This window comes from Martes martes (genome assembly GCF_963455335.1).
Source record: "Martes martes genome assembly, chromosome: 7".
NCBI lineage: Eukaryota > Metazoa > Chordata > Mammalia > Carnivora > Mustelidae > Martes > Martes martes.
The window spans coordinates 16,909,832-16,920,745 of NC_137894.1; the positions used below are offsets into that span (position 1 = coordinate 16,909,832).

The following is a 10,914-nucleotide window of genomic DNA, read 5'->3' on the forward strand; positions in this document are numbered from 1 at the left end:
CTCAGATTATTGATTTGAGACCTTTCCTTCTTTTTAACAAGCATTTAAGCACTCTAAATTTCTCTCTCAGCACTGTTTTACTATGTCTTAAATTTTTTGATATGTTGTATTTTCGTTTTTATTCAGTTCATGTAAGTTTTTATATCCTTTGAGACTGCCTCTTTAATCCATGGGAAAGTAGTCATTTGACCCAAGAGTCAGAGGAGGTCAAAGAACTGTGTTATTTTATTTCCACATTTGGAGATTTTCCTGTTGTCTTTCTGTTACGGATTTCTAATTTGATTCCATTATGGACAGAGAATATGCTCTATGATTTTTACTTACTTTAGACTTTCTGCATAAATTGTTTTTCATTCTCTGACTTCCTGATGGAAGCTCAGATTATTGATTTTAGAGCTTTCTTCTTTTCTGATACATGTGTTTCATTTGCTACGAGCTTCCCTTTAATACTGCTTCTGCTGCACCCACAATTTTTTGATCAGTTGTATTTCACTTTCATTCAATTCAAAATATTCTTCTAAAGATTATTTTATTTTTTGAGAGAGAGAGCACAAGCTGGGAGAGGGGCAGAGGGAGAGAGAGAAGCTCAAGCAGACTACACAGGACTCAATCCCATGACCCTGAGATCATGACTTGAGCCAAAATTAAGAATTGGACACTTAACTAACAGAGCCACCCAGGTGCCCCTCAGTTCAAAACATTTTAGTTTCTCTGGAGACCTGTTCTTTCACCCCTGTATTTTTTAGAATTTAATCATTCAATTTTCAAATATTTGGGGATTTTTCCACTTGTCTTTCTATTATTGATTTCTAAATTCAGTTCCAGTAGTGGTCTAAGAACAACATTTGTATGATTTCTCTTCCTTTAAATTTTTTATGCTGTGATTTTATGTCCTAGAGTGTGGTCTATTTTGCTGAATAATATTACACATGAGCTTGAGAAGAATGTGTTATTTCTCTGTCGTTGGATAGAGTATCTATAAATGTCAGGTCCGGTTGATTAATGGTGTTGAGTTCAACTATATTTTCCCTTATTTTTTTCTTCTTTCTGGATATATCAGTTACTTAAACAGGGGTGTTGAAATCTCCCACTCAAATAGTGTGTCTTTTTCTTCTTACAGTTCTATCATTTTGTGCCTCAACTGTTTTGATGCTCTGTTATTAGGTTCACACACATTTCACATTGTTACATCTTTTTGGAGAATTAACACCTGTATCGTGATGTCATGCCCCTCCTTATGTCTGATACTTTTCCTTGTCCTGAAGTCCACTTCATCTGAAATTTATAAAACTATTCCACCTTTCTTTTGATTAGTGTTAACATGCCTTATTTAACATTAGTGTTAACGTGCTTTATCCTTCCCCCTCCCTTTACTCTTAACCTGTCCACATCTGTATGTTTCATGTGGATTTCTTGTACGCAGAATATAGTTGGATCTCATTTTTCATCCACTGATGTATTTTCTTTTAATTGGTTTAGTTAGACAATTCAAATTTAAAGTGATTATTGATTTAGTTGGTTTAATATCTACTGTGTTTATAATTATTTTCAATTTTTTATATTTGTTTTAACTTTCTCTACCCCCCCCCCATTTTCTGTCTACTCTGGTTTTAATTGAGCATTTTACATGATTCCATTTTATCTTCCCTCTTAGCATACCAATTCTACTCCTTTTTCAAAAATGTATAGTGGTTTCCTTAGCATTTGCAATATACATTTTTTCACAAAAGCCCATCTTCAAAGGATACTCTATTACTCAATGTGTAGTGCAGGTGTCTTGTAACAGAACATTCCACATTCCTTTGTCACCCTTTAGGAAATTGCTGTTGTTCATGTCACTATCCATCTGTGGTACTCACACTACATGTTGCTACCCTTATTACTTTAAGCAAATTATACTGTAGATAATTGGAAATTAGAAAAATAAAGTATTTTATGTTACCTTTATTCCTTCTCCAGTAGGCTTCCCAGTTTTTTTAGATCTGGGTTCTGACATACATTCTTTTCCTTCTCACCAAAGAACTCTTTCCAACCTTTCTTGCAGGGCAAGTCTGTCTGGCAGTGAATTTTCCTCAGTTATCAGCTTGTCTGAAAAACTCTTTATACTCCTTTCTTTTGAAGGATAATTTTACTGGGTATAGGATTAAGGTAGTGATTTTTTTTTCCTTTGAGCATACTAAATATTTTACTCCATTCTTTTCTTTCTCTCTTTTTTTTTTTTTCCATTCTTTTCTTGATTGCACGAAATAAGTCCACTGTAGTTCATATGCTTGTTCTTCCATAGGTCAGGATAATTTTATTGGGTATAGAATTCTAAGGTAGTTTTTTTTTTAGCACACTAATTATTTTACTCCACTCTTTTCTTGCTTGCGTGGTTTCTAATAAGGCCTCTATAGTTCATGTACTTGTTCTTCCATAGATAAGGGGGGTTTTTTTGTTGATTTTTTTTTTTTTTTTTTTTTTTTTTGCCCTCTGATTTTTTGAAAATGTCCTTTTTCTTTTTTTTTCTAGTTTGACTATGATATGCCTATGAGTTGTTTTGGGGTTATTTTGTTTTGTTTTTGATATTGATCCTGCTTGGTGCTGGTACACTACTGGCTCTATAACACACTTTGTGACGTTCTTCACCATCAGGACTTAAATTTCTTTTCCTTTCTCTCCTTCCTCTCCTTCTGGGATGCTAATTATGTAAATGTTGCACCTTTAGAAACGGTCCCCCAGATCATGGATTTTCTGTTCTACGTTTCAGAATTCCCTGTTAATACTAACATCTGTGTCATACCTGGCTCTGGTTCTGAAGTTTTCTTTGTCGATTCAACATGTGCTTTTTCTTGCCTTGTGTCATGTCTGTAATTTTTTGTCGAAAGTGAGACATGTTGTATTGGGTAAAAAGAACTGAGGTAAATAGCCATTTAGTGTAAAATTTTATGTTAACCAAGCTCGGAGTCGGGCTGTGTCTTACATTTGCTGAAGGTGTAGGTGCCAGAGGCTTCAAATGCAAATTCTTTCAGTGTCCTTGTTTTGGTCTCCTCACTTGAATTTGGGCTTCCCTGTGTAGTCCTCCTCAGAGAGTCAGCATCTTGCACTTGTTTTATCTGTAATCCACTGTTCTTATGCTGGGAACCAGTTGCTCCAGTGCTGAGGTGTGAGGTGAAGAAGCGTTCTGAGATTTTATGATTGTATCTCAATATCTTAGTGGGCCTGTATATCTGGGCTGTGACTTTCACAAGCCTCTCTTGTGTCTCATAACTTGCTTTTCCCACTTAGGCGAAGTGGGTAGACTAGAGGGGGCTAGAGTGGGAACAGTGCCTTTCTTCAGCTGGGAAAAGGCTCTGATAGATTCTTTTCCTCTGGAGAGCTGTCCTTTGTTCTGGAATGCTCTGCGCATGTTACACAATCACCGCTTCTTTTCCTCCCTCTGACTGGGCTGCAAGGGGATTTTTTTTTTTTTTTTTTTAAATTTTTACCATGACAGCCTATAGGGTTTCTATAGGTAAAACCCAGGAATGTATGGGACAATGCTAAGACTACAGCGCCAAGACTATCTGATTCCCAGGCTAGCCTACACTCAGCCACCAGCAGTTCTAGTGTGTTCTGTCCAGGTGAGCAGATCTCAGCTGTGACTCTCCAGATTCACCGGTCTCTCTAGACTTCAAGGTTGTTCTTTGTCCTACACACTCTATTCCCTGGTGGCTGGAAGAAAAGTTGTTGATTTTTAATTTGTTCTCTGTTTGTTCTTGTATGAACAGGAGTGATGATTGCTACACTCTTTATCAGGGATGAAACCACATGTGTCCTCTGTATAATTTTAGTTCTTTCCAATTTGTTGAATTATGTTTTAGAGTCAAGGATAGAGTCTATCCTGGTGAATGTTCCATGGACATATGGGCGGGGGGGGAGTGTATTCTGCTGTTGTTGGGCGGAGTGTTCTATATACGTCAGTTAGATTCTTCGGTTCAATTGAGTTGTTTGGTTTTTCTGATTTTCTGTCTTTGCTGTCTTTGCTGATTTTCTGTCTACTAGTTCTGTCAGTTGCTGAGAATGGGATATTGAAGTATGCACTCTAATTGAGGATTTGTCTATTTCTCCTCCCAGTGCTGTTATTTTTAAAACAGCTTTAATGAGATGATTCACGTATCCTACAATTCACCTGTTTAAAGTATACAATTCAGCAGTTTTCACTATATTCATGGATATGTGCAGCCAGCACCACAGTCCATTGTAAATTATTTTTCTCACCCTATAAGAAACCTTGTATTCTTGAGCTATCACTCTGTATTCCCCCATATCCAGCACAAAGCAACTACTTACTTTGCCTCTACCGATCTCTCTGTCCTGGTCCTTTGGCTAGGGGGAACAGGCTTTTCTTGGAGATTGGTTTGTTGTTTTTTTTTTTTTCCCTGTGCCTGTTGGTGGTGCTGGGTTTCTACAAGCATCCTATCTAGCTATAGGAGAGGTAATAAGAAAACCTAGGGAACTCGCCACTGCTGTGTTGCCTCTCAGGTCCCAAGGTCCCTAAGCTGTCCACCTTTTTTCTCTTCTTCAGAGCCTTCCTACACTTGTTTGTTGTGTTATGGCCAGTTCATTGTGTTTTAACATAAGAGGAAGGACCTGAAAAGACTGGGCTCCTCCATCTTGGCAGAACCAAAAATCCCCACACAAATATATTTTGCCCCGAAAATCCAAAGGGACCACAGTGTGTATCTATTTCTTAATAGGGCAGTTCTAAATGTCACTCTTCTGAAACTTTACCCATGCAACAGACCCCTGGCTTTTCAGAGAATTTGGAGGATTTCTCTCTCACCTCTAGTAGGCGTGTGTCCTATTAAGTATCAAGTGTGTGCGCTGCTTCCCCTCATCGATGCGTACTTTTGGGTCTTGGTGAAGGAAGTGCCTTCCTGGCTCTCCCAAAGGTCTTCAGGAGGTGGCTGAGCAAGTTGCACCACATTGGACCCACTTCAAAGTCCCCATTTCTCTAAAGCTTTGATCTCTTCCCTCTAGAGTGTGCAGTGGGAGTGTCAGCATCGCTGCCCCCTTGACTGTAGGCCTTTACTGACTCAGGGCTTGTGTCAACCATTACAGGTGCTTGGGCTAACACGTTAAATCCTGAGGCATATGTGAACACTCTCATTGGCCTGATCCAACCTTAGATTTAGTCTTGCTGGCGAATTTACTTAGAATCCATTTGCACACTTGCTCCTCAGGCTCCTGCTCATAAAATTTGGCAAGATCCTGCAACTTCGTGTATGTTCTCTCCCCCATTAGCAGCCTTGCAACGAATTCTCTAGACTGTGCTGGGAGTTTACACCCTTTGTGGGCCTAGAGACAGTGACTGGTGGTGGTGGTGGCTTCTGAAGAGACTAGGCGTTTCCTTTTAAGGTGACACCCCCCCCCCCCCCCGCCAGATGAAGTCAGTGAAATGTTGTTAGGCAAGGAAATACTCGTTGTGTCAGAAGGTAAGAAAGGCTGTTTCTGATGTGAAGAAATGTTTAGAGATATTAGAAGTTCAAGGTTCTCAGCTTTGTGTCTGGGCAGAAGTTTCAATTTCAAGTCTCAAGGTCCTACCCCTTCCCAGCCAGCACCTTTACCTTAATAGAAAAGACTCCACATAAATGTACTCTTGTCTTGGTGGCATGGGTTCTGCACCCTGTAAGTTCAGGCTTCAGATATGTCCTTCCTGTAGCTTCACAGAATAAGAATTCCTTTAGAGCCAACAGAAATGTTGATTCCCCACTTATGCCTTGAGTTGAGAGTTCAAGGCACTGTGCTTAATTGGGGGTGGGGCTGGAGATGGGGGGTGGGGAGCGATCATCTCTTTAGCCATCAGAAGAAGCCATCTCATGCACAATCTCTGAACTCGCTGGGATGCCACAGCCACTTGACCTCCCAGCGCTTTAGCCTGCCTTGGCAGTCTCCTTGAGTGATACTTTTGAGTGCTCGTGACGCCACACCACACTGCATATTAGCAGTGTCCCGTTTTTCCCTAGTAAGAAGGCTGTTCATGCACTGGCCAACCCAATTCCAGAATTCCATCTGGATGGGCTGTTTTCTTAGGCCCCTTCTTGTAACACTTACTAAATCAGCTGGGAAACTGGCTGGAAAACACACATTAAGAGGATTTTGAAGAGAGATGAATGGAGAGAGACTATTTGCAGAAGTTGAGGCAGGATTCAGAGCACCCACAAGGATGATAACGCCCCTGGAAACTTACAACAGTAGGAAGCTCTACCATCCTTATCCTTTAGGCCTGAAGGACAAGGGGGATCTGGAAGCTGCTGAGAACCAGAGCCAACAGAAGGGCTGCCCAGTAGGAGCTCTAGTCAGAGAGGTAGAGATGGAGTATCAATACTCAATCTTAACACAAAAGCAAAAAGAAAACCAGCAAAAATGTTCACCATCAAATTTCCCAGTACTCTGGAAATTAACAAAAGTCTTACAGCAATCTGGTGTGCATTTACACAGGAAAAGTGGCTGAAGCTCACAACAGAGATCTTTGTGATGTAATAAAGTATCACAGCCCCATCTTGTAGTCTTAACCTTGAAAATCAAGAATCTCCAATCACAGGTAAAACCAGCGTTCTGACAACAACTGAGCAGGGGTGGAAGGGAGCTAGGGCTTCTTCAAAGGTCCATTGCCAGAGAGCACAGTCATTGTCCTGATTTGGTGGTTGCTGACAGCCTATCTGTTTTTGACTTCAATCAAAGCTCACCAATGCAAAAAGCCTCTTCCCTGGGGGTGTTTGTCAAAAATTGTCAAACCAATTAGAGGCCACTGCTTAATGTCACAGCTGCCTGAGGCAGTGAAAAACTGTTGGGGCCAACAGTAGACTAACCATAAAGCTGAAAAGGGGAATTGGGGAAATAAGGTTTCTGTAGGGGCTTTAAGAAGCACTAACATGTCTCTGGGAGTCTGTTTGGCCGCATGCATGCATAGGGATGTAAACACACTCAGAAAAGACCCGGAAGGTCCTGAGCTCTGGCTGATTTTCGAGGCCCTTTGCAAGCAGGAAGCAAAAGCTGAGGCAGAGTGGGCATTACCTGGCTGAGTGTTGAAGTGTTACTGGACTACAAAAAGGGCCACCTAGGGCAGCTTTATCCTCCGGTCAGCCAAACCTAGCTGGAAACCAGTTGGTAAGGGAATCCAGGACTGATCCAGAAATGTAAGACAAAAGTATCCACAGAGGTAGGTCTGGTTCTTGCCTCGAAGGCATTTACCAATCAAGATGAAAATGGTAGCAAAGCTTCTTTTGGAAGACTGTCAGAGCCCAGGGAAAAGTAAATAAAAACTTACAGAGAAACAAAATGACCAGTGGATGCCCGATACTTGGTGGGCAGCGGGCTGAAGAGGGGGGTGGCAGTTGGTTGCAAAGGAAGACAAGAAACTTTGGAGAATAAAAATTATTTCATATATTGATTTTGATGTTAAATAACTGTATTCAAATCTCATTCAACTGTGTACTTAAGGCAGGTGAATTTTCTTGTATGTTTGTATGTTAATATACCTCAATTAACTAGACTTGAAAAAGAGGAAGAAAAGAAAAATATTCAACTTTCCTCTCTCTCTGCCCTTCATTGTCCTGCTATGCCTCTGCCTACCTAATTCAGTCCAAAAACCAGCCTTCAGGCAGCTTTGGTGGTGGGGTCTGTGGAGGTGAGCTTCTTGGGCAACAGAGAAAAGCAAAGACTGGATTAGGGGCTGGGGAAACAGACGATAATCAGCACAGCAGGTCTTGTAGAAACAACAGTAAATTATTCTCTCCTCACTCCAGAGGATAGCACTGCTGGTGGGAAAACCAGGCCTCTCGTAGCTGGAGCTGTCCAGAGTGGGTCAGAGGGCTCATGACTCAGTATGGAAAGGTGCCAGATGAGAGTCTGAGATCTGATTCCTCCGCTCTGCGGGAAGAAGCCCCTCCAATTTTCTTACGGAGATTCTGAAATTACCTCTTCAAACAATCCTGTGTGAATACATGTGTAGGATAAAGTCCTTAAAAAAATCCCCCCCTTTTTTTTTTCAAAATTTCTTCAATAATATTAAGTGTTCTGGCTAAATTGGTGATGTGTTCTGTGACGTGATTTTCATTTTTTATTTATTTATTTTTTTTAAGAAAGATTTTACTTATTTATTTGACAGAGAGAGATCAGAAGTAAGCAGAGAGGCAGGCAGAGAGGAGGGGGGAGGCAGGCTTCCCGCTAAGCAGAGAGCCCGATGCGGGACTCGATCCCAGGACTCTGAGATCATAACCTGAGCCGATGGCAGAGGCTTTAACCCACTGAGCCACCCAGGCGCCCCTGTGACCTGATTTTTAATACCGTATTTCAAATTCTGTTATTGCACTGTTGGTTCTAATAAGCAGGATTCAGACCATAACGTGGAAAAAGCTTATTTTTTTCCCTTTAGCTGCTAACTTGGGGGATATTATGTCACTTGAAAACCGCTAATAAAATGAGTACATGCATACCTCACCTGATTCCAGAGCTCAGTTTTAAAAGGAAATTTACATTTGTGTGGTGGCTTTTTGGGCGGGGCCTCATTCTTCACTTTCACAAAGGAAAAGACGGCCCCCAATGGAAAGAATCCAGAGACTTTAATCTTGAACTCACAGTGTTCTCTCCCTTTCTTCCCCTTCCAGGAGGACAACAGTGAGCTTCGTGGCTTACTGCTGCTCCACCCAGTGTCTGCAGACTTTTGACCTACTGAGCTGATAAACACCCGCGAGCCCCAGGAGCCTTGCCAGCCTGACACCGCGGCTGCCTGCAGATCGCACCCTGTTTGCGTCCAGCCTGGCGGAACAGGCCCTCACATCCTGTCCTGTGCAATGCTGGGGGGGGAGCTGCCGAACTCTCTGGAAATGTCGTGATGGAGCTTCCGAGCTGAAATGCCTTCACCCTACCCCCCCCCCACCCCACGTTGGAATATATCCTCCCCCAAATTAAGGACCCCTTGTCTTCCGTGTTTTTCTTTTCACGTGAGTGTGTCTCATAAGCAAACTATTCGGTGTGATGTGCCTCCCCAGATCTTGAAAGCCAAGTTCCTGTTGCTTGAAGAACTTTAATTTGATAACAGAGTGAAATGAACTTTTGAACACACGTACCTTCAAGATACTTTTATTCTTTGCCTTTCCTTTTTGTACCCAGGGAACTGTTTTCCTCCCGGAGATTATCCTCCATGCTTTTACCTAAGTTCTGCAAGCTCTATGGCTGCCATACTATTGAATAACAGGCACGGGGAGGGGGGCGGGGTGTGGGGCAGCGGGGGCGGGGGGTGGGGTGGGGGGGCGGGCGCCAGAGTTGGCAGCAAAGTCAGACTCCAGTGGAGGCCCTGCTAGGGTCCTAGCATACACCCTCCAGAAAGTTACAACCCGGTTTATAAGTTTTGCAGCACATTAAGAGAACTTTGTGAGGGTTTTTAAATGCAAAAATGCAGATGATAAATGAAATACACCCTGGTTTTGAAAGGCTATTTCGAAATGATTTTTTTTATATGAGTTTGAGGAATATTTGAGGCTTTAAAAGATCTGATCTTCTTTCCAGATTTAAACGTTTTCTGGCTAACGAGAAAGGGAGAGATAAAACACATCAAAATATGTCCTCTAGTGCTTCTTGCGAGATGGGCTGATGATTAAATTTATATTATCTTTGAAATATTGTTGTTACATATGAAAAACAGGCTCCAGCTACTCGTGCTCCTGGGTTTTTGCCAGGTAATTCTAAGTACAACCTGTGCCCATTTATTTAAATACCTGGTGTATTAGATTCTCTTCATTTTGACCCTAGATTTCTTATGTACTTAACACACTCTTGTCCAGATACCACTGAGGAAATACAGAAAAAATTGCGGGCCCAAATTCAGCCTTGGACTTTTGGGGGGGAAAAAAACCCATAAATGGAAAGTCTGTGAGATGATTCTCTGACAGAAGAAATGCTCTTAATGGAAGAGCCACATATTTGCTCTTCCTTTGAAAGGAGAGCATTTGAATGTGGCTTTCCTGCCAGATGTTCATCGGGTTGCTGCGATGCGATTCTTTTTTAATTTTAATTATACAGAGTTTTCTCTAGCGCAGAACTAAAAGGGGAACCAAGAAGACTTACTTGGTAGGAAAATTATTTCCAAAAAATTTCAGACTTGTCAAAAACTTGGTCTCTGGAATTTTATTAGCTGCCCTAAATCTGTAATGCTAAGCTCTCGCAGTGCTAAAAATCCTACACGGTTCCTGACGAATGTGTGATCTTTTCAGTCACACCACCTGCTGCCCGGAAAGCACACTCTCTCCCCGTGGAACGGTGAAGACAGAACGTTACCGTGTGTTCCCACTGCATTTCCACTGTTCTTCCTTCCTCTCGTCCCTTTCATAACTTGGCCTGGTCAGCCCTCACATTTCAAAGGCTTTTAGTATAATAGGAACTGAAGATCTGTATCAAAATATAACACTTCTTTCATCCTTTGGAATAATTGAAGTTTTAGCGTAACCTCTGCATGTATATAAGTTGGCCGCGGGGAAATGCGGCAGGAAACTTCACAAATGTGATTCAGGCCCAAGTGCCTGCTGCCTCTCATTTAAGTGATGGTAAATATCTCACAACATCATTCTATTTCGCCCTCTGCGATCCTGTGTCTTAAAACGGAGCTCTGGAAGGTGATCACCGGACGTTCGGGATGCTTGATGAGATAAGGATATGTGCTACTTCTGTCTTGTCTTAACTTGCTGGAAATTTTACAGAGACACTTAAGCGGAGCATCCTCTGTGCCCGTTACGAACAATGTGCAGCCACCAACGTTTTAGGGCAGTCTCAATCCTAATCCTCAGGGCGGACCCCAGCCTAACTGATGAGAAATGGAATTAGTAATCTGGCTTCCTTGGTGCTGTTGATGATGAAAAATTTTGTACCGCCATCGCCGATGTCATTCTTAACCCT

The 10,914-nt window shown here is 41.8% G+C and overlaps 1 protein-coding gene across 3 annotated transcripts in view; it reads left to right on the forward strand.

Annotated features, from left to right (window-relative positions):
• The window catches only part of LRRC28 (leucine rich repeat containing 28), a 155,492-nt gene extending 146,391 nt beyond the window's left edge, over positions 1-9,101 (forward strand). For all 3 annotated transcript variants that reach the window (XM_080807662.1, XM_080807664.1, XM_080807663.1), the window contains one exon: positions 8,631-9,101. In XM_080807662.1, the coding sequence (XP_080663788.1) occupies positions 8,631-8,703 (73 nt within the window). In that variant the 3' untranslated portion in view covers positions 8,704-9,101. The remainder of the gene's footprint in view (positions 1-8,630) is intronic.
• The last annotated feature ends 1,813 nt before the right edge of the window (positions 9,102-10,914 follow it).